Here is a 24,866-nt window from a genome sequence, read left to right as displayed (position 1 = left end):
TGCTTTTCTGTCTGCGATTGTGGCTCGAAAGGTGGTTCTTTCTTGACCAAGACTTTGCTGCTTTTCATGCCAGGATCATGCCCCCCAAACGGGGTATTTTAAGCCAATGCATCATCTTCTCCTTACCATAACCAACTGGTTTTTGTGCCTACACTTAACCACACGCTAACCACAGCATTGTTGAAACGTGAAGTTTCAACATATCTGCTACATAATGGCAAATGCAACGTATCAGTGGTTTGCAGAAACGTTAAATGCATTAACATTTTCTGTGGCAATTGGGTTACAAAATGAAACTAAAACTACAGTAAAACCAAAACTACATAAAAAAACTACAACTAAACCTTTTTGAAAAATTTAAAAACACACTCAAACTACAATTAAACTTTAAAGTCAAAACCTAAATAAAAAGAAACTGACAGAAAATGAAATACTAATGCCTAGCCTTGGTGAGGATGAGTGTTTATCACTGTGGTCATAGTTAGTGGTGTTTTTGTTATGGACTGCATTGTATTGACATGTGTTTGTAATATTTTTCCTCTGTCATGTTAGTAAATGGGGTGGGCTCAATACAAAGTAGTCCACTTCAGTACCACTGCAAACATCAGCTTCAATGGTAAACATACAGTGAAATGAATACCTCTCTGACAGTGTCAATAGTAATGATAGTTTTATTCATCGAGCACTTTTCAAGCAATAAAAACATTCACATAAAAAAGAGTGGGTAAAAAAACATTCATACATTAAGAAATCTGGATAAACAACATGAACATTATTATCTTTGTAAAGAGAGAACTTGTGGCTGAGTCGTTGTATTGGATTATATTAGATTTCACAGGTGCATTCATTAAAGAATCTTTCCCATCCACTATCACTTATTCAGACACAATGGCACTTTTCCACAACACTGTATCTCTGGCTAAATAAACATTGCCACCTGCTGCCAGCCTCTATTAATTGAATCAGGGCACACAAGCATTCTTTGAAATGCTTTTTCATCCGTGTGCCAGTGCCCTGACTGACATTTTGTTTTGCTGTCATAACCAAATACATCACTTAATTGACTGGCAGAAATGTCAAACGTAGAACCTTGGGAGCACAAATCCTTTTAATGTGTCTTCAGATATATCAACAAGCGTTTAGCATCATAGCTTAAGGTTCTATCAGTGTGTTTTTTTCACATATATACAAAGGCAATTCAGCTGTTTGAATTTTAAAAGTCGCTCTCTGTTGGAGAAACACGGATGAGGACTTGAAGCCCGTACTACCTGGGGGAGGGTGGAGGCAGTTTGTGGGGACTGTGTCGGTAGCGAATGCTTGGTGGATGAACAGTGGAGATGCGTTGCAGATAGCTCTGAGGCACACAGGAGAGCTTGTTAAGGAGGCAGCTGAAAAGGATAATGGAAGCTTCTCACTTCACTGTCTGCTAAAGGGCCCAGACAAAAAGAGAAAAAAAAATCTGCTCTGAGAATAGACATGCACTCAACACAACAGGCTCTGGTACTGTGTGTAAGCCTCCCCTCCCCCCTAAAAAATCATATGGCCCTGTAGCAGCTGCCAAAGTGTTTTTTTCCTGCACTGCTGAAATGAAAAGTTGGTCCTCACAGTTTACAGTTTATATAGCTTTATAGACAGGTTCTCTACACATCGCCCAGAGAGTTAAGAGCCAGAAAAAGCTGCAGAGAAGTGGTGGTAATAACTGAGCAACAGTACAGCTGGAGAGGTGAGGCACTGTTGTTTATTTCTGCAGAACAATGGGCAGTTGTCTCTGTGGTGTGTAATTTGTAACATCTCCAAAGCATGTTTCAGAAACTATTGATTCATTAAAGGAAATTGCTGTAGTGTGTGCCATGTTTAATATGTATAAGCCTCGGTGTCCTTGGTTCCGTCCTGCTTGGTTAACCATCAGAAAGACTGATTGAGTTAATCCCAGGAGAGTAAGGGAGGTTGGGCTCAGCAGGGTGTTCCCGTGGATTAATGTCACAGGTTGTAGCTGAGTGAATGTTTACTTGCCCAATTTAATTGAATTCCTCATGCTTCGTACTCGGCCATTACTGGCCAAAGATAGCCTGATTAGTTAACTCAGGCCTGCAGCCCGGTGACAGTTTGTCACCACACCAAACGATCAGATGTAATAGAGAAAGATTCTTCCAATCAGTAAAAATATAGCCTTAAATGCCATTGATTCCTGAGCCGACTTATGTGCCCATTTATTTTGTCTCAGCTTAAAGTTGCCTGTCAGATGTACAGAAGGGAGGTAATTGGTTTCGGTGTGTTGCTCACACTCCACGTCCCTGCCACTGCACAGCTCAGGGGAGAGCACACATGAGTTTTAAAGGTTTATTAAACCAAACAGAAAGATAATCTCAAATATGCAAATGGGCAACGTCAGGAGTGTGTGCAGTTTATGAATGAGTTGGCAAGGCAAGTTTATTTGTGTAGCAGTTTTAAAAGCGTAGAAGAAAATAACATTTGAAAAGACAATAAAAAAGGGGAGATAAAATATACGGGAATGTAATGAAACAAGATTATATGGGATGAAAACAGACAGGATATAATGGAAAATAATAAAAGTTTACTGGGGTTTGCAGAAATAAATAGCCAACAATTTATTACAGGAAATAAGCATTTTAATCAAAGGTACAAAAGACAAGAATATTTCATTTAGATTAAAAAGTGGCTGAAGTTGGGGCACATATAAGATTGTATAAATTGTATAAACATAGAGTACTAGCTGAGTGCAGCCTTACTGTCTGGCTCTGATTGTTGGCTTTACTAGCTGACTGCTTACTAAACACTTAAGGGCCATGAGATGATTGAGATAATGGCTGTAACTTTGTAAAAGCTGTTCTATATCTAACCAGAAGCTGTGGTAAAGAAAAAATGTTCACTGTTAAATGTACAGTATGTGATTTTCTGCCACCAGGGAACTCTCAGTCAAAGCAATAACAATAGACGCTGCAATGATGCCTTTATTACAGTCAGACAAACTGACCCCTTGATTTAAACCACTGAAAACAATGAACAAGGTATTGAAAAAGACATTGTTTCCTCAGCTTGTGTCTGTGATAACTTTAGATCCAGACGTTACATCTATCATATATAGTTTAAAACAGCCAAGATGTAAAAAGCTTATCATAAAAATGTGGCTTCGAACTGGATAAAAAGTCAATTTATTCCTTGCAGACAACCACAACCCTTATGCATGCATCATGGGGAAATTATTCCACTGACAGGCCTTGATTAGAATATCCAGTTTCTTTTTCAACACTGCATCGTCTCATGACAGCTTAAGTATGGTTATGTTTAGGCAATTTAGAGCACTTGGTTAAGGTTAGGGAAACATCATAGTCTTGTTAAATACTAAAGAAGTCAGTGGTGACACATGAATGAACTTGTTTGCTTTCTCTATTTAGCTAAAACCCCAATATGTCCCTCACCTTAAAGTCGAGATGACATGAAAAAAGCCCTTTTAACCCTTTTAGATGACATGCAATGGTCATGTTGTTCACCTATTTAACAAAATATGCCAAAAAATGTGACATTTATTGCTGTAAAACAAAATAGTATGTGTGCTTACATAAACTAGTACCACCCAGTTTCAACCAATTATATCATGACATCCACCCATCAATCAGTCTGCAACTTTTAGCTGCACAGAGCTAGAATTTAGTTAGCTAGAAAGAGCATGCTGTATCAGTGTTTCTTTGTTTCCCCCAAAATGCTGCAGGTACGGGCTACCGGCTAGATTTTATTCACTTTGAGGAGAGTGATATCTGTGACATTTTAAACCCCATTTCCACCAAGCAGTACAATACGGTACAGTTCAGTTTGGTGCGCTTTTTTTTCCATTTCCACTGTGAAAAGTTGTGGATGGTACCAATGGAACCGTTCCATACCATCCCCATTTTTGGTCCCCCCTCTGTTGGGGTACCAAGCACACAGATCTGGTACTAAAAGGTGGAGCTGTGAACACTGCAGTTCGTTGATTGGTCAGTAGCAGACGGTCACTCTGCCGAGGGCCGAGATGTGGCTTGGTTTGAGGCATGTAACCGCTGTTCATATATTAGTAAACTGTAACTATGTATTCGCCTACATTTAAGAGTACTGTTTGCGGAGAAAACGCTAAGCGGATCTAGGGTCTAGGTACCATGTCTGAAGGGTTACTCTTGGTTCCAAAGGTACCATACCGAAAGTGTTTGGTGGAAACGGGGCTTTACAGTGGACTGCTTCAGCTACTTATGTAACATGGAGCATACAATGGACTTCATCTCTATCCCTGACAGATACTACTACACCGTTGGAGTTGACATGCTCATTTTTCACAATGAAACATCATATCCCACCTGCCTATCCTGCATGACTCAGAAATACGTCATGATACTGGAGCTAGATACTTTGGAAATGCTGTTTCATCTGGACATTAACCAAAGAATTCAAGGAGCCTAAACCTGATCACGGGCAGGATGTAGGACATGAGCTCCGGTCTCCGACATCAAACTCCTGCGTCTCGTATTCCCACCATCCTCCCCAACCTCCACCCTAAGAAGCCTGTGGGGTACAAGACCGGAGATTGGAAACACTTTGTCTGTGAACATAACACACACAGCAATTGCTTTTCCTCGAAAGCATATTAGGCAAAGACATTTGGTATAGAGTATATGAGCGTAATTATTGGGGCACAGGATGGGTTCTTACTCGACCGACAGCATTCTGATTGTATTGCAGTTCAGTGGCTATGTTAGGGTGACTGGACAAGAGTTGTTATAATAGTCCCTCCTGGTGCATGGCATCAATAAGGGTAGCAAATCTTGCAATCTTTAAATCTCTAATTCACACTCTGTATATTAGATATGAAAAGAATGATTTACTTTTGGCCTTAGTGTGGCTAGGAAGCAAACATCAAGATTTCAAACATGGCCTTTCGTCTTTATAGCCTGGAATCAAGGACAGCATTAACTTTAAGCCTTCTTCCTTGTTGCCAAAAAGAGATGTCTCCATTTTGACTTTATTTAACCAAAGAAAATGCAGTCACGTCCAGTTGTTTACTTTCTATAAACACTGACACAGTGGGAAATGTTTTGCAATCTACAAAGACGTAAACACAAGTCTGAACCCACCCAAAACAACAAACCAAATACCAGGGGAGGGAGAGAGAGTGACTGACTGCCTCCACCAGCTTATAAAGCTGCGGATCCAGCCAACACAGGTGTCAGCCATCCCTCTGATGGACTTCCTGCCAATCTCCCTGAGGGAGAAGACAGCAGACAGGACCATGCAGCACTACAGGGCTGTCACACCCCTCGCAGCTATTCTGCCTTCCTCCTCCTCTCTTTCATTTTCCAGACGTCTCTCAGACAGCTATCAAAACAATCACGCTCCCTCTAGTCGTATATTAATTGGTCCGAAGCAATTTATAGCCGCTATAATTAATGGCTGTGGGAGTGCATCGGAAGCAAGCTTGTGTTCTCAATGCAAACTTTACACCCAGGCATAAATGAGAAGAGGGAGTAATTCTTTATTGACAAGAACTGTCCAGTGCCTCCATTCGCCTGTCATTGCTAATCCAGTTAGCTGACTTTGTACAGCAGTGCAAAGTCAGGGCATTATACTCTAGAGCTGCCTAAATACTCTAGTCTCCTTAATAATATCAGTATTCCTCTTAAACCCCTCGTGTTGACTATGGGGATCAGACTACTTAGCTGTGATGATTAGTGATGAAAGATCTAATGGAATCCATCAATCAACATCACCACAAACACTTCATGGGTTTTTCGTGATTTATAAGCCGGAGAAGCTTTTACAGATGGAGGCTAGAAGAGTTTTGTGTAAATACTCATTTCTTTTGAATCAAGGTTAGCCTTCAGCAGCACATCACTTGCCCAGTTGTCATGGAGATGACAGGTGTCACATGACCAAGTCCTGTACTGCAAGGGTTTTGTCCTCTTTTGTCCATTTTTTATTCCTTTTTTTACCCAGTTATTGCAGTTTCAAACTTGTGTTGCTTTCTTCTTTGCAATCGTATTGATCACTGCAATTATTGTGAGGAGTGGGTTAACCTGCGCTGGGCCATTTTACAGTGTGGTACCGTCTTGATACCTGTAATCATGTACCGCGAGAGTTGGTCATTATTGTACAATGAGCCCTGACAGGTTGAATGGAGCACAGAGGCCTTGAGTCATTCTGCTTGGATACTGGTTTTCAGTGGACATTATCGTTTATCATTTTCAAGGCAAGAAATGTATCACTTGGACTAGAGCAGCAATGATTAATCAATTCATTGTCAACTATTGAATTAATCAGCAGCTAATTTGACAATCAATTAATAGATTAAAAGTCAAAATTGTCTGAGTCCGCTATGAGAGTAAACTGCATATCTTTGGGTTGTGGACAAAAGAAAACATTTCAGGATGTCATTTTGGGCTTTAGGTAACACTGATTGACATTTTTCACCATTTTCTGACATTCTATAGACCAAACAACTAATCCATTCATAAAGAAAATAATTGACAGATTGATTGACAATAAAAATAATCATAGTTCAATACAGACTGGCCACGGGAGATCAATGACCAGCGTTCACATATGTTGTTTCTGTGACCTCACTGTCATATAAATAGAATTGTCCATCCAACCTGAAAACAACACAGATTCTTATCTGTGATTCCATCAACTAAGCCTTCCTGAAATTCTTCTCTTAAGCAAGCAGGAGGACTTGTGTGACACTGTTGTTGTTCTTTGACACTGGTCACTGACATTGTAATTTCCTGCAGACAAGTGCTATGGTTCAGAGCTACCAATACTAAATGGAAACAGCATCGATTTGGGAATAAAAGCTCCAACAAGACCATTCAATACAAATTCCACTTAGTCAGCAAATGCAGACTAGAGCCTTTATTATCTGGATAGCCTGGGAGAAAAGTGTTCATCGTCACAAGTCAAAGATCATCCAAGCTGCCGATAGCAGTAGCCCTTAATTCAATTTTAAGGTGGATGATTTGTTTAAGTCCCTTCCTCAGTGATCAGATCATTAAAGTTATTTTTACATCATCTTCAAGGTGGAGTAGTAGCTCACTCCTCAGACGTAAAGGTTCGTCTCTTAATGACATCACAGATTAGAGCCTCAGCCAACATGTCTCTATTTTTGGCACAGATAATATTTGACATTGACAGATCTGGACTGAGTTCCCCAAAATTGTATAATATTGGTCCCTCTGTGGACAAGGTGCCTCAGCAATGTTCCCTGACACCATGACAAACCTGTAAAATCAGTTTTATATATTTCTCAAAAGTTCACTCTTTGAAGACTCAAGGTCTCCGCAGTCTGGACGATATGTGAATGTCATTCCAGATAATATTTTCATCTCAAGAGTGTTGTTTCCAAACCGTTCTCTTAAATGGATGGGGGAAAAAGTCACCTTTCATTCCCCTTAACTGTACTTACAGCTAATTGCCGTCTTAGATGGACAGAAATTAATTTTTGAAAGGTCCTTTGAAGTACCCACAGTGAAGCTTTTCTGCCTTTTATACTCCGTGTGATTGCTTTGGCAGCTGTATGAAGTCCTCTGCTTGTGCCTGATGAATAACTGTCAGCATGGAATTAGGCATTAAATCAAACAGGGAGGGATTCTGACATACAAAAGTCATAGCTCATGCTCTTTGTGAAGCCAGTCCACAGCACAGCATACACCACTGCTGTGCAAACAACAGCTATAGCATCTTGCCTTTGCTGTTATATCCAATTGATGAAGGATTCTGGTGTTTTAGGGTCAATACTGAAATATTGAATTTCCTCATTATTCATTGCCCATTTCCTGCTTGCCATAAGAGAAACCAGCTGCAGTCTACATTCACTGAAGTCCCAGATTCTGATTAATGGCATTTAAAAATCTGCTTTTATGAAGTGAAAGTGGAGTAGTGGATGAATAGGAGCAGATACTTTGCTGGTATTAAATGTGTTATGGTTGTCCTTTTGGCTCAGTTGGCAGTGACTGATCAGTGATTTAGAATAAATGTCACCTTTTTTATTTTGGAAATCTAAAATTTCCCAACTAATATGAGTTATGCAAGTTACAATATTTTGATGCCAAGAAGACCTTTTATGAAAAACTACAAATCTGGAGTACTGGTAGAAGGATGTTTTCTTACATATGAAGTATGTAATGGTGTTTCTGAGAGGAGGATTTGTTTGTGGAAGTAATTTGCATTTACAGTCTCACTTTTGGCACAAACAAGAAGTTGCAAGTCCCAGTCAATCAAAAGCATTACTGTCTTTGACAAAACAATTAAAAGTCAGCGTACTGGCTTTTCTGCTAGAGCTTTCAACTACAGCTAAAACAGTCTGTCAGTTAATTGATTAGTTTCAATCAATTTAAGTTTTTTTTGTTTTGTTTTTTTGTTTAGCAAAATGCGTCACTGTTTCCAGCCTCTTTGATATGAATATTTGGTGATATTTTAAGCCTTCTAGTCAGCAGATGGAATTTGCTTCAGTTTGATGTGACTTGAAGCAGTTAAAAGCTCTAGAAAAAGCTAGCGAGTATTTTTAGCTTAAGTCCCCCTCCACTCAAAAATTTATTTTCTTTATGTTTATGTGCCCGAAAATAAATGACCTTGACTGTACTGACTGTGCACTACCATGAAATCTGAGATTCAAATTAATCCCGGGCAAGCTAGTTTAGGTACATCACTAATACAAAAGGCAGTCGCTGTCTGATAAGGAAACACACATTGACGAGGGAACAGACTTCCAACACAACACTGACAAAGAAACCTGAAACCTCCAGCGCAGAGCGAACTTGTCACTTCAGAGAGCTGAGTTTGGACTGGCATAGTGAAAGTTTTGGCAGCAAACATGGTAGAGTGTGCCGTTTTGGGATGTAAACTGGACCCTGGAGGTTCCTTTCATTATCTAAAAAAAGAACCAACCATCATAGCAGATATTATTATATGTTTCACAGACACTAACGCTGTGTCAGACACTGCCAGTTAGCCTACAAGCTAACAAGCTAGTAAACAAACCACATACATGACTTCAACACAATGTCACTCACTGCTGTAACAACAGCCACGCCCCCTTTTGGGTGAAACTTTTGAATTCGACCCGGGAGAGACACTCGTCGCGGCTATGAGTTCATAATGCCGAAATGTTGCTGCGTTGTTCACTGCACAGCAAACAATAAAGAAAAAAACAAACAAAACAGAATTGCAATTTTCTTGTGAGTGAGTGAAGAATGGGGAATGAAGAAATCTGTGGCTCACAGCCATCAAACGGCAGGGTAAAGACGGAAAGCTGTGGGATCCAGCCAGTCACTACACCTAACGTTACGTCTGTGGCAGACAATTCGTCACAGGTTAGTTGGCTAACGTTAGTTAGCTAGCTAAAGTCAGTTGATCTCAACAATAACATGAGATATTCAAAGCCAAGAAGTTAATTCAAATGAATGTTAAGTAATGTTTCGACAGGACATGAATTGAATGAATTAATTGACAGGGTCATTTGTCCTTACAGAGGCTGTCCGCTGAAAAGGGCACACACCTCCTATCATTTTCACTTTCTCGTCGTACCGTCGTAGCGATCAGGACCTCTTAAACTCTCTCTGTAGCATTTAGCCTGGCTGGCCATTTCATCAGGACTCAACTGATTTGTTTTTATTTACACTTTATGTGTGTAAAGAGCTCTGCCGCCAGTCAAAATCCCATGTTTCTATCACCTATGACGTCACCAGCGCGCGACCCGTTGTAGTTCGTCGTCATGTGTATATATAAATGATGGGAACTGCACTTAACATTCTGATACTTTTGCTAGTTGAGAATTTTAGTGCACAACAGACTCCTCCTTTGGTTCTTGGTCTGACTGAGGTTCAGATAGATATGGCTAAATTNGTGTGTGAAGAGCTCTGCCACCAGTCAAAATCCCATGTTTCTATCACCTATGACGTCACCGGCGCGCGACCCGTTGTAGTTCGTCGTAGTTCCGTTGAAGTCATGTGTATATATAAATGATGGGAACCACTTACCATTCTGATACTTTTGCTAGTTGAGAATTTTAGTGCACAACAGACTCCTCCTTTGGTTCTTGGTCTGACTGAGGTTCAGATAGATATGGCTAAATTTCTCATGTTTTCTCTTACGCTATCGCTAGCTGTCTTGACGCGCACTGCTCTTTCACAGGTCAACATAGCATAACCAGTGCCAGAGAAAGCAGAAAGTGAAAGAAAAACCTATTGTAAGCAAATTTCTCAGTGAGGGAGAAAGAGTAGATCTGCTTCCTGCCCCTCTCCAGAGTTTTTTTTTTTTTTTTCCCAACAATTATGTGAGAAAACCATGTTGAACAAAATATTTGTGTTTGTATAAGTATAGATACTTTAAATGTGTCTGGAGAGGGACTTAAACTTTTTTTTTGTCAGAATATGCCCAAGGTCAAATGCAATGCTCACAGCTACTTTTCATTTAGCGTTTGTCAAGCTTCGGGTGGTTGAAGATGAATACTTGGGTGAACCTTGAAGCTTAACACTAAGAAGTTTGGGGTCTGAAGGTTTAACACATCTTGAAATGAATCCCAGCATCCTGCGCTGTCCTTGCATTTTAATGAGTTTATTTGCGTACTTGTTCATCATTATCTCAGTCGGGCTTATTGATGTGAAATGTGTCGTTAACATTAAATATGTCAGCTCAGCACTTTCAAACTTGGCTTCTTCTCGCTGTTTTGATTTTGGAAGGACATGAAAGGCCCTCTCTACATGTGGTGAAACAAACTAGGAAAGACTGAGAGTTTATAAAGTCTGTGTGACTTGTGTCCTGTGCATAGATGCTGCCTCCCTCACAGCTGCAGGGACACAGCTCTGTTCTTGACCTCTGACCTTTCTGTGGAGGACTCAAAGCAATTTTTGTATCGCACAAAAGAGCCAGTAACTAGTCAAAAACACTTAAATGGTGTAAACTCAATATTTGGATGGCTGGGTGGTCGCTGGGCTGCACTCGGGTCAACCAAACAAGAGGGGAGGTAATTAGAATTTGAGGAGCAGAGGGACAGGTTGAAAGCTTTTTCCTCTGGACTCAGTATTTAAATGACCTTTCAGCATTATGAAAATGACATTCTTGTAGCCACCCGTAACATGTCCGCTGTCAGATCCAGCAGACTAACTCTGACATTCTCCACACAGTCAGGATACAAAGCGGCTGATGTGAAAGAGCACTTAGTCTCTAAAGATATCAGTAATCTTGACACGTGTGAATGCAGCCTCGGCTTGTTCTCACTGTAGAGTGAAAGAAAGTGTTTTCAGGCACACGGAGAAGCCATGATGTACTGAATTGCTGATTTCTTAAGGCAGCGCATTAACCAGTACACCTTAACTTAAAGCATCTGGAAAATCTCCACAGTGTATTGATTGAGTAGTGGCTTGCACTTTGCTCAGAGTGCACCTGTTAACTGCAGAAATGTGCTTTGACCACTTCTCTATTTGCTGTAGTTGAAGGAAGATTACTCAATTGTACCCACAGGCGACAGGGAACAGCAAAGATGTACTCAGTGCGCTGTATAGCGCGAGCATAGTGAAAAGCTTTGAATTAATTCACTTATACTTAAACAAAGAGCAGTATTCAATGCCTCTGCAAACTGTGCATGAAATAAGTTTGAAGCTGCACACTCTTTAAGCTGCTCTGTCTGAACTTCTGTGGGTTTGATGCGTCTTTGCCAAACCTGACGTTGTCTAAATGGCTTTTCTCTCAGGCATTTTACATACTCGCTGAGAGAGAGGTCGCTGTGGTTTGAATTTCTTTAAAACATTGTCTTTAAAGTCAACTCAGACATCAGCTTTTAGATTCGGTTGCCTTTGTGTTTTTGCCTAGCAGCGCCTGAGTGCTCAGCTGAAGCATACTATAGTGTTTGGCATAAGGTTTGTGTTATTAGGGGCCGGGCAGCCTAAGCTGCCAGGACCTTATTGTTTTGCTGCATGTTCTTCTTCTTCTTCTTCTTCCGAGGAAATCATACTTCCCATGCGCGAAAAATCACCAAACTTTGCACAAAGGTCCAGTCCCATGTCAGATTGCCTCAGCTGCAAAAACAGGCCAATAGTCCTGATGGTGGCGCTACAGCAAGCCTCTAAATTTCAAAATTTTGAAAATTCACAACAAATCAACCATACGTGCTACAGATTTGCAACTTTCACTAAAATGTAGCCCCAATACTGAAGAAACTTTTGTACATTTAAACCTATTGCAAATTATGAAGTTCATCACTCTGTTTTTTTTTTTTTTTTTTCAAAAACTGTAAAACTTCTTAAACCTATCTCCTCCCACAATTTTTGCTCAATTGACACCAAACTTGCTACAGAGCATCTTCAGACTGTCCTACACAAACGATCCACACAGATTTTTTATTTATCGAAAATTGAGCCTACAGTGCATCAAAATGTTTGACTGTAAACGGCATTGTAAACATATACTTGCAAATTCTTGCTAAATACATTTTCAATGTTCATTAAAAAAAATGACAAAATTTTGGAGTCATGGTAGATGATGTGTGGAAAATATCAGAATTTTATCTCAAAAACTGATTTTTTTTACAGCATTTTGAATTTCGCTCTCATGCGAACAATTCAAATGCAAAAATGGCATTATTAACATCAGTTTTTCACTTATGGAGCCAATAAATCATAGTTAAAAACAAATTACCAACATCTCCATGCTGTCTAGATGCAATTTGTGTATTTTCGGATTTTTGTCTTAATAACTGAATTTTTGACAGCCGTTTGAAATCTGCCTTTACACACTAACAGCTGCTGTCTTGCACACAGGTGACTGGATTAGTCAATTTGTGAAGCTACATGTGACATTTCTGTTTGCCAATTAGCTCAGTGAGATAGAGGATGGTTCTTGGTGTTGAAGATTGTGAGTTCAAGCCTCAGCTCGTGCAACATTTCCATATGAGAAATCTACCCAAACTTTTCATAAAGGTCCAGTCCCATGCCAGATGTCCTCAACTGGAAACAACAAACACACACAGAAGTTGTGAGTTCAAGCCTCAGCTAAGGCAGAGCGGACATTCTAATGTGAAAGTCCTATGTTCAGGCATCATGCTATGTGGATTAGAGACTACCAAAGTTAAAATAATTATGATCCAGGCAGTTTTGCGGAGAGACAAATACTCTTTATCAACACTTTTCCCTGTTATCCCTTGTCTCTTTTCCCTGTTTATTTGGCTTAGCTATCAGTCAACATGCAAAATGTTTTCATCTTTGTCACCATGGATAATGTTTAGCTTTAAGCTAGATCAGGCCAGTTTGTTCATAATTACTAGCAGTTAATGTTATTCTTACTTTCTTGTTCTTGAGTTTTTTCTTTCCTTTGTATATTATGAGTCTGATCACTTCAGCCACTCATCCACAATTTGAAGGGCATGCCATAATTATATGATGTAACTTCTATGTTGTGATATGCTTTGTTTTAGTGTGTGTTGCTCAGAATTGCCTAATTTTGCCTAAAATTGCCCGGCCCCGACCATTGCTGCGCAGCAGCTATAATCTGAACTTGTCCTTGTTTCAAAAAGTAATCAGATTTTAATGACATTTGGTGGAAAATTACAGTAGGACATTATCCAGTGAACAAGAGATAAGTTTTTGTTCAGATCCAGGAAAAGATTTACCAACATTGTCAGATATTAAATATTCTTTAGGAGTTTTCATCATTTCCTCATTAAACTACTGGCCTGCTTCTTAATGCACATATCTCTCGATTGTCACTATATTATTTAAAGTCAGAACATTGTGCAGCCTTGGCAGAGCTTTGCTTTTTGTTTTTTATTGATGTACTTAAAGCCTGTCAAACTACAATACAAGTGGCAAATGTTGGCTGGCAAAAAATGTCGAAATCATAAGGTATGACTTATCCTTTATGTAAAATCATTTTCTGGCCGGCATGAATGAAGTGATGGAGTGAGTGCTGCGTCAGTGTTGGGTGCAGACACAAAGTGACAACCCCAGTGGTAACGCTAGCTGTTAAAGCTGTCCCAATCAATACTTTTACATTAACAATGGATGAAAAGACCACATGTAATGTTAAAGGGGGTGTTTGTAGTGATTGAGCCACAGAAAAAGATCACCCTGCTGTTCCCTCCAGCCCTCTAGAGGGTTTGAGCATCTTTCATTTTATTGTTTTGTGTTTTGGCCAGTCACTGTTTTGACTCACCCTAACCACTCTCAACAACCTGGTAGCTGTTTTTAGTGATAAAGCCCTGAAAACACAAAACACAATTCACTACCTGCCCAGCCTGAAACAGTGGTCAGACAAAGTGAGCAACTAGCTGCTGAACACAGATAAGCATTTAGCAGTTTACAAGCCAGGAGTTTTCCTTCAGGAGTTGGTAAAGACCAAAATAAAGCTAAAAGGTGAGTCAGTATTGGACAGAAACACGACTCTGAATGAATGCTAATGTTGCTCCGAGTCTGCTGGACACATTGATGGGCAACTAACAGCTAACACATCCCCCATATGATTTATAAGGTATCAGTAGATCAGTGTTGTGTTTACAGGTTTCTGCACTGCCCCCAAGTGGCCAAAACATTACTTAATGCAGTTTTAAGATTTACATACATACTGTTTGCACTTTTGGGTCGCAATGCAGTGCACAGCAACAACCCTGAAAGTTCACTTTGTTTAAAAGCTGTACTGAGACCTTATGTAGCTTAAGTTCAGGTAGGCAAACTGAGCGTATTGTAATTCACATGGTCTGAAAGAACACTAGACTTCTGTATCTCTGCTTGGCTCTGTTTTCAGGCTTTAGAAAATCAAGCCTTTGATGGGAGACTATGACCAATCACAGGCCATTTTCAGAGAAAGCAGCTGTCTAACATGTCCATCACGGCTCAGGAACTGTGGTCAAACTGCCAAACTAAGTTGCCATGATTAAATATGAATCAATATTCCATTACTGCGTTGACTATTCCTCGCCTTGTATGTTTTCAGAAACATACTTTGGTGTACTGTTAAGCTGTAAAATGAGACAGTTTGTGACATGGCTGCTATGTTGAACACATTCAAGTCAAAATGAAGCTATGTCCAAATTTTACAGCTAAACAGTACACTGAAATATGTTTATGAAAACATCTGAGGAGAGAAACAGGCGATGCAATGACAACCTTGATTCATATTCAACCAGTGCTGCCTAGTTTGACAGTTTGACGGCAGTTTATGAGCAGTGATGGACATGATTGACAGCTGCGTTAGAGACTCTTTGGCTCTGTTTTTTTGTGATTCTTGTAAATGCCATTATGAGCACTATGAGGACACAGAGGAGCATGATTGTCTGCCTCTTGTGCTACTATCAAAAAACTTAGTGTACTGTAGCTTTAATTGCAATAACTGATTGTTTTGTCCACTTGAAGGCAGCAGAAACAGGTTGTGAGCATAACACTGACATAGCATCACCTTCTAAGTTGATATGGCAAACAGTTGCTTATTTACACATCCAGCAGGTGCAGATCAACATTATCATTCATTTGGAGTCCTGTTTGTATCCCCCTAATGAAAGTAAGTCCAATATTCACTGTGCCTCGGCTCTGCTTTTGGCCTCTACCAACAGAATTGATTTAAGGAGGGGAAGGATAGAGGGCGATGAGAGGAGGAATTGATGTACAGAAGGTCAGATAAGGGGATGTATGCAAGAAGTAAAAAGGTGTGGATGATGAAGAGAGATTGGTCTGTGAGGAAGCTGAGACTGACAAGAGAGAACAGGTTAACCAGGTATATTTTAAGTAGTCCTGACAGGCGATTAGAAGTCCTTGCTTTGCTCCTAACATCAGTTAACTTATTAAATTTATTTTTAAATGAATGCTGCTCTGAGCAAATCAATTTCAGACGAGACAGATGCTTATCAGGATGGACTGGAATAACCTCAGGCCTGCATTCTGCGAATATACACCCCTGTCCATGAGTTGAGATGTATGCAGGAGAAGGCATTAATAATTGATGCTGTTACAAAACACATGATAGGGGGGCTGCAGCAAGATAGAAGATGATGTGTGCGCTGCAAACTTAAGGGATCAGCTGTGACTGCATTGACATAAGTTAACGTGTTTTTTGATCCTTTTAGTGGTTTTAAAGAGGTTTTTGAGAATAGATGAATGCCTGCTTGACTCTCCGCAGTGATGTACATCATTGTGTTATGTGTAATCATCACAAGAAAGTTCAGAGAGGAAGATGGTAGCATAAAGGTTATAAAAAGGAGTCTGTGACTTAGAGGAGTGACAGGTTTGACTCCTGTCACCAGCTGCAATAAGCTTAATGAACACCATTAATGAGTAATATAGTGGCTTTTCACAATAACGTTTCGTTAAGAAAAGCACTAAGCTATTCCCCCTGTGTAGCTTCTCAGTGGCTAATGGATTATTGTGGTTGTACATGGCAGCTCAAGGTTTGTGTGTGCTGCTGTAACTAAATGTGATGCTAATTGGGAATTGCTGACATTTTCTGTCTCAAAAATGTCAACTTTTCAAGAACTGAGAAGAACAGCCTTGTTTTGATTGGGGCACGGTATTTTTTTTTTAACTCATTAAATTGCACTGAATTCTTCTGAAGTTAAAACAATAAAGTACTTCAACTTTCAGTCAGAGACGCACAATGCCATTGATGTGTGCCAAAAGAATTTGGGTGTTTTAGAGGTTGCTAAATTGAATATACTTCAGTTTTCATCTTTGCCTCTCTGCTGTATCCCTGTCTGATGCATCTGCCACGACCCGCTGTGGGATCAGGTCTTACTTCCCAAATGAAACTGGATCTCTTGAATTCAGTGTGCCCTCTAAGACCTCAAGCAGGATTGGTTGATGTACCAGTCCATCGCTACTTCCCAGCTTCAGTTACCCACCCCTTCCCCTCCCTCGGGTGTGAACAGGAAACTATACTCTGTCTTGTCCAGCCTTCCTTGTACATTTAGTCTAGGTGAACCTCCCTGTTAGCGCCAGTATTCAGCAGGTCATCACTGCAGCAAGACCACATCCAGCAACACTAACTTGGAAACTCTTGGTGATAATGGGAGCCCCAGAGGAAGAAGCGCCACGTCCACCATCAGACATTACAGTGTTCGGGGCCAACTGTACCCTCCACGGCCTCAGCCACATCTTCCTGCCCGGTGGAGTGACTATTCGACGGCTGCTTTGGGCCGCCGCATTCAGCTCCTCCCTTTCCATCTTCCTTTACCAAGTTGCCGACCGTGTGATCGAGTACTACCAGTACCCCCATGTCACCATTCTTGATGAGATGGACAGTCCCGTCATGTACTTCCCAGCCATCACCCTCTGCAACTACAACAGCTATCGAAGGTCCCAGATCAGTAGGGATGACATCTTCTGGATGGCGGGGCTCTTGGGTGTGGAGCAAGGGGACTTTGATGACTTCATGGCCGCTTTGGGGCAACCGGGGGACAACAGCAAGTTTTACCCCAGCAAAACATTCAACATGCTGGAGTTTGTGCAGAGGACTAGCCACAACATAGATGAAATGTTGCTTGACTGCAAATATAGAGGCAAGGACTGCGGTCCAGAGAACTTTACTACAGTAAGTATGGCTCCCTCTGTGGGTCTTGCTTCAGGGTGAAATTTGGTGTAAACTGCATCAGAATCATTATGGGGAAAAAACACTCATCCTTAGGCGGTGAGATGTGAGAGTGTAAAAGTGCTATCTTAAATATTTCAGAACTTCTCAGTAGGATAAATGCAGATTATTTAAATATTTAGACTAAATATTTATCTGAAGATCTAAAATGATGTTTTAAATTAAAGGGAAAATGCACACACTCAGTAGAAAAGCATGAAAGCCAGATTTGAACATATGCAAAAGCCTTTGGCAACAATGCTAACAACTGAGAGCTGTTTAATAGTCATTATAATGCTACGATTTGAATGCTTCACACTGCCCTCGGTGAAATGAAATATGAGTCAGTTTATGTTTATGAACACCAGAAGACATTACAGCAGAGCTCTGCTGCAAGGGAGTGGTTCTTTTTTTTTTTTTTTTTTTAAATGAGCATTGTCATGATGAGACATTCACTTCAGATATCGTTCAGGAAAGAGACGTCACTTTCATTCAAATTATGTTGTCATTTCTTAATTGTTTCTTCGGTAATGGTCCCATAATCCTTCCTTTTTAAATAATTAATGGCATGTTTGTGCAAAGATTAAGTGGCTCAGGGGGGAACAACAGGTATGGGGGTGTAAGACAGGCAGAATTTCTGAGGAATACTAATAAAGCAATGCTTTATCTCTGTGTATGAGAGCAGGCGCCAAAAGCAGAAAGATATTTCCTCGGCTTTTATAGCGATGGCAATATTTATATTATGTCCACTTCTTCATTTTGCAACCACTATTAATAATCCTTTTTCTTGAAGGAGAAATGAGAGTTACTTCCTTAAAATTGTCCCCAGAAAGATGTAAACTACTGAGGTGCCATATGGTTCAACAAATCTCTGCTGACATCACGCATCATGCATTATGTAGTAAACATATGGCGTTTTTGAGACCAGTAGAGTTTTTAATATGTTATTGTTTTTCTTTGTAAATACCTCAGAAGAATGATCTTTCTGGTAGCAGTGGCACCAAACGTTCTAGCGTTTTGTCTCATCTCACAACATCAAAAACACATAAAGTCACCAAAACAGAACAGTGTCACTTTTACAGTGAAAGGGTAATTTTTCTGAACCCTTGTGCTTACATTTATTGTTAAATCCCATTTTTTCCCCTCAATTTTCAAGCCTCAACCAAAGAGATAAAATCATGTCAGCAGAATTTGAATGGAACTTAATCGTCCTGCTGCAGAGACAGGGGAAGGATTGTATTTCGATGAAATGGGCCATTGATTTGAGTGATGAAAGCCTAGCACCAAGATGGGTTTGTCATGCTGCACAATTTCTTAGAGAGCCAGTAGCAGTGGAAGTAAGGCAAATGATTTATACTAATTACCTAGTAGGTCTAAAGTGTCAATACTATTATTTTGTTTGAAAGACATTGGTTTCCCACTGAACCAACACCAAACCTGACATCTACTGTAAGAAGAGCTTCAGCCTTGTACAAGAAAATAGCGCACCAGATTTGAGTTCCACCAAAACAGCACGGCACATTTAAGCTAATAAAGGCAGATTTTGATATCAGTGCGGTCAGTCAGGTGACCTTGGCTCTTTCACATCCCCACGCACAAAGGGCAAATTTCAGCTAAATGTCAGAAACTGGAGACGCTCTGAGGGCCTAAGTATAGAGGGGACTAATTAAATATTCATGGAGCTGCCTGAATCCCCCCTCCTCGGCCTGCTGATCTGACTGTGGGAGGCTCAGAGGCAAGTCCTCTCACAGGAGATGAGATGTGATGGAATTGAGATTACCCATTATATACTTCAGGAACATCACCGCAAGATGACTCACGCAAGGTCTAGACAACATCTGATAATTAGCTCTCTGTGTGTGGAAAAATCGGAGGAAATGTATGCATGAAATCATTCAAATGCCTCTGCTCATATATTAAACTTGAGTGTTTTGCATTTTGATATGGCATTAAAACGGCAGAGTGCTAGAATAAATAGACTATTACCTTTTCCAATTCAAAACCCCTAGAGTACTATTATTTTTGCTCTTCTAGAATCTAACATATTACCTGTATGATACTTCAATCTGTGTAGTATTTCTGCATGAGAATATAGATGTGTGTTTGTGCCTGCATGTGCATTTTTGTGTCAAGGTCAGACAAAGAAACTGTGGCTGAAGAAACTACAGCATGCCAACAGTGACAGGAAAGACCAGATGTTTCTGCTAATGAGTTGGATATGGGTGCAGTGGTATTGAGAAATCTTGGAGAGGAAATATCTGGGCCCCCAAGTGCAATTATTCCCTCTGCATAAAGTAATGAAATATTTTTTCGGGGGGAGGATGCTGTAATTCACTGGAGGAGAACGAGACTCAGATATTAAAAGGCTGGCAGATGGTGGATGATGGAATTTTTTTACCCAGTGCTATGAATATATACAGGAACATAGCCTTGAATATCCCTGTATCAGTCTGCGAACTGTGGTAATAAGCTTTGTTCAGATTACACTGAAGGATTTCTGTGCTTCTGCAAGACTTCATGTGTATAAAATGTATAAATGTGTCTATTTCAGACAGAGTATGTGACTCAACATTATAGTAAAGGAGCAGTGTGTGAGATTTAGGGGGATTTAGTGGCATCTAGTGGTGAGGATTGCAGATTGCAGCCAGCTGAAACCTCTTCCGGTTAGAATTCCTTCAGTGTTCATTGAACAGGAGGTTTTAACCATGAGCCACGTTATCTACAGAGGTCTCTGCCTCTTCAAGAGAAACAGACTCAGTGATTTAAACCAATAAATACACTGAATAATGCAGGATTTATACTTCTGCGTTGAATTGACACCGTACCCTACGCCGTAGCCTGACATGCACCTCCCCATTAATGTAACTACACGTCGTGGTGAGGCAGACCTCCTGCCTATTACTTTAAGCCGAAACCATTTCCCTCAGTGGAAACAAAGCTTTTATTTACTTTAATTTCACAAATAAGAGACAATAAATTGTGTAGATAATAAAGCCTCCACAAAACAGCATTTTAAGTGTTGTGTGTAATTTATCTTTTGGGGATTTGATTTATCCTGGCTTCATATGAGCAGAGGAAATCTCCCCCCGTAGCTAGGCTAATTTATACAATGTAAAATGCCATAGGCATTTGTTAAATGTTGCTGTTGTCCCTGGCTTTATATGAGTAAAGAAAAAAAGTCCGCTAGCCACTAGGCTAATTTATACAATGTAAAATGCCATAGGCTTGTGCTAAAAACATTAGCATGTTGTATTTGTGGGGAAAATGTGTCCAGATAAAGACAAGTGTTTGTCTGTTTGAATACTGCAAGTTATAGTGAAGCTGATTTGTGTACTTGTGTTTGAAATTGGCTCTATTAAGCCATGTTTAATGTGTGTTTAATGTGTGTTTTGAATCAGCTAAACTTCACAGCACTTCACAGAAACCCTGCCACCAACTAGTGTTTTGGAGGTGTAACTGCAGAGTGACACAAACACACTACCACACAAGTATAAATGCTCACAACGGCATAGGCCACGTGTGTAGGCTACAGCGTAGGGTCTGCCGCACAAGTATAAATCCCCCTTAAAGCAGTTTCATGTTACAAATCAGTGTTTCTCTGAAGCTGCGTGGCTTGTCGAGATGGGCCGCTTGCCCAGCACCTGCTAATGTGTGCTTATCTTTTTTCTCTGATGACTTAAAATCCAGACAACAAACAGACACAGTGATCTAAACTGGTAAAAACACTAAAGAAAGCAGTTTCACATGAAAAAGATCAGTGTTTTTCCAACACTGCTTGTTACTGAGGGGCTGCTACCTACGGTGGCTGACAGGAAAACGCAAATGTCCCTATCTAGAGCCAGTGTTTGGTTTATTCATTTGAGCTGCTGTAGAAACATGGCAGTGCAATATGGCAGTCTCTACAAATGAAGACCCGCTCTGTATATAAACGGCTCATTCTAAGGTAAAGAAAACACAACAGTTCTTATTTTTAGAAAGCACTTATTATATTATAGTATATTATATTCCATTGCTGCTCCTATATCCCCCTAAATCCTGCACACTGAACCTTAAAGAAAGCATGATCCCATTTATTCAACTGATCGGCCAAACAATTTTCTCAGCTACAGCTTTATTTCATTATCAAAATTAATCTGGTGCCTCCATCTTGTTGCCGTACACACCGCCCGTGAACTGGTGTTTGATTTATTGCCTCATTAATGCTCACAAGCATAAGCACCCCAACACACTGCTGTGGATTAAACCTGCAAGATTGGCTCTGACCGAATAAATCATCTGTCAGTGTGTATATGCAGGATGCATGCTGAAGTTGGCGTAATATCATTTCAATCGATCACCGGCTCAGAGCTTTAGCAGGCTAATGCACAGAGTTGATTCTAACACATTTATCCTTTAACTGTTGATCTTGTGTGGTGCAATTGAACTTCCTGTTGAGGTATCGGATTGTGCAGAGCCCTTTTGATATTACATTGTGGTCTGTCTGTTGTGGCTGGGGATTTGTTCAGCGTCTGCCAAACGAGAAGCAGGATGTGGTGTTTTACTTCATCCGCTGCAGTATAGTGTGGAGGCTGAAGTTGGTTTTGGAGGTCATAGAAAAGAGAAGGGTGAGTAAAGGAAGCAGAAGTCAGGATTGAGAGTTAGACCGGTTCAGGAAGAGGCAGAAAATCGGCAGTGTGGTAGATAGGAGGAGACAGAAGAGTAGCAGCTTATAGAAGAGAGAAGGATAAAAGGGGGTAAGCAAGGCACAGGGTTGAAGGAGAAAGCTAAGACAAAGTGGAAATAAAAGAGAAAGGATGAGATAGAGGGAAAGGAGGCTGTGCTGTGCTTAGATTGAGGTGGGACTGGGACTCAGCTGCCGACTGACACCATCATTGTGATTCAGCCTGCTTTGGAGCCGAGTCAGCTCCGCGATGCACAACTGGAAGCATTAGGAGAGATGAAGGGAAGAGGTGTGTGGAGGAGCACAAAATTACAGTGCTGCCCGGAGCATGAAGAGAAAGAAGGGGAGAGATAAAATAAAGCCCCACAGTACAAACAACGAAATAAACAAATCTGAGGCAGTGAGCGTCGATGACAGGCCAGATAGCAAATACCTAATGTGTTTGTTCCATTACTCAGTGTCAGTAAAGGCCAGCGCGGGAGCCACTGTTCCTGTAAGTGCAGCATTGGCAGTCCGATCAATGGCGCTGACGAGGAATAGTAAAGGAATTCATAGCGGGGACGCTGCACGGGGATGCCTTTTTGCTGACTTGCACATCTGGGAGCAGATACTACCAGAGGCAGACATTAAAGGTGCCAGTTGACAGAACCTCTTAAGTTAATTAGCTTGTTAGGTGGAGACATCGGACACAATTGTGACTCTGTCCAAAACCAATAGTGCCATTATGTTGTGTCGCAGATTACCAGCCTTCTGGCATCATGCAATATCCAAACAAAAGCATGTGTTAGGCTTGTTAATATGCAGATTGTTATATTTTACCAGACAACGATAGGGCAAAAAAACAACAACTCATGGTTCCATATCACATGTCCTTATGATCTTAGATGATCTGCCATGCCCATATTTAGCTTTAGTTTCTACTAATGGCCTCTGGGATCTATATATCCTGCTCTCTAAGCCAATAAAAGCGATGCCTTGCACCTTTCAAAGTATTGTATCACTATCTTCTTTCAAGTAAACTGAGATTTCCCTCGACACCACGAGTCACTGAACAAGAGAAGTCAGACATGACACATTGCTGGAAACAGCAAGTCATTTTTCAGAAGTATGACGGATGATGTAATCCACTTTCAAGTGTTTAAAAAAAAAAATCCTATACATTTAGATCATGTAATGACATTTGTTTGAATGCCAGAAGAAGAGAGAGCCTGTGTAGCCTTGCGGGTGTTTGAGGATATGATTTGAATTCATAATAACGTTCACCTGACACAGGAGAAACTCTTGATGGAATGCTGTTTCTCTGTGGCGCTTTTAGGCAGCTGGCAAGTGCTTACGATGCTTAATTTCTGGGCAAGCGGGCAAAATGGATTCAGGAATGGATACCAAAAGCCTCCAGCTGAGCAAACAAGATGAGGACATGCAAAAAAAATGAGATTATCCTTGCAAATGAAAGTACTGGTGAAGAAATATGAGGAGTGAGTTTATCAAAGTGTGACTGCGGGGCTGCAGACTGAAAGCTTGAGTGACAGCGCACTTATGTTTTTTTTAGTTGGGTTCTGCCTGGTATGGAACAAGGGAACAAGACGGCAGGTGTAGCCGCCAGCATCTGTTTTTTATTGATACAGGCTGCATCTGCCCTCCACCTGGTCTGCCAGAGGGGGATATACTGTACATGTGCTGCGTCAGAAATGTTCATAATTACTGTGGATTCTAAATAAGTAACACTGAGTCCTGCATTTTGCTTTACTGAAACTGAAAAACAAATATGTTTATGAGCAAAAGGATTTACTGTGGATGCACTGCACTCTCCTCCAAATCAGCTTTTGGTTATTTTATTTATTTATAATTTTTACAAAGCACATGCCAATATTTTCCTGTTTGATGAATTTTATATGAGATATTTCACAGTATAAGCCCATCTTAGCTAAAAATCCATTCTTGCTTCCCTTGCGTTACTGGTGCAGCATACAGAGTGGCTGTGTTGCTTTCTGTTTTTTTAAACAAGGAGGTTGGTTTCATTTAGAGGCAGGCCACAAGATGTCTCCCTTTGCTAAAGAAGCTGCCCATCCACCAGAGTGACGTCCCTGATTGCATTTGTTTTGGCTCTAACCGTCTGTCTTGTGCTCCAGATTTGCATTTGTTTGGTCATCTTAAATCACAGTGTAGCACAGGACTTGTCTGCCTGTCTCTGGCCTTGATTTTAAGGTCTGGAAAATCTCAGGGAGTCGAGTTGTGAAGTTTTCATGTGAATCTGAGTGTGACATGCTGCATATCAAGTAACTCCATGAGGAATCCTGGAGTCACGGTTGAGAGACTCTGGTGCCTTATATGTGGAATATTTATTTAGTATTTGACAAATCAGCTTTATTTATTCAAGCTTCAAATGTTACAACTTCATAGTTTTTTATCAAAAGTTTAAAGTGGGTACTGTATGTATGTAAGGACTGTCAGACGGTCTGCTTGTTTGGTCCGTTAGTTTCTTATTATTTAAAGGTATAGTCGTCACATTACTGTGTGAAGTTCAGTACAAAGCATGGAGCTGAAATCATCAGTCATTTTGATTTGTTGATTGCCAGGTCATAATAAATAGCTGCTTTCCCTTCTTATGTATAATATTAAACTT

At 40.5% G+C, this 24,866-nt stretch overlaps 1 protein-coding gene across 2 annotated transcripts in view; it reads left to right on the top strand.

Moving 5' to 3' along the window:
• asic1c (acid-sensing (proton-gated) ion channel 1c) overlaps positions 1 to 24,866 on the top strand; it is a 127,251-nt gene that overhangs the window by 72,288 nt on the left and 30,097 nt on the right. The window contains exon 1 of one of the 2 annotated variants that reach the window (XM_050032868.1): positions 16,959 to 17,547. The exons of the other annotated variant lie outside the window; for it this stretch is intronic. Within the exon in view, the coding sequence (XP_049888825.1) occupies positions 17,023 to 17,547 (525 nt within the window). The 5' untranslated portion in view covers positions 16,959 to 17,022. Of the gene's footprint in view, positions 1 to 16,958; positions 17,548 to 24,866 lie in introns of those variants that run through there. 2 annotated transcript variants of the gene reach the window in all.

The sequence above is a fragment of the Epinephelus moara genome, chromosome 21, assembly GCF_006386435.1.
Source record: "Epinephelus moara isolate mb chromosome 21, YSFRI_EMoa_1.0, whole genome shotgun sequence".
NCBI lineage: Eukaryota > Metazoa > Chordata > Actinopteri > Perciformes > Serranidae > Epinephelus > Epinephelus moara.
The sequence above is the reverse complement of the archived record's forward strand: the minus strand, read 5'-3'. Positions and strand labels throughout refer to the sequence as shown.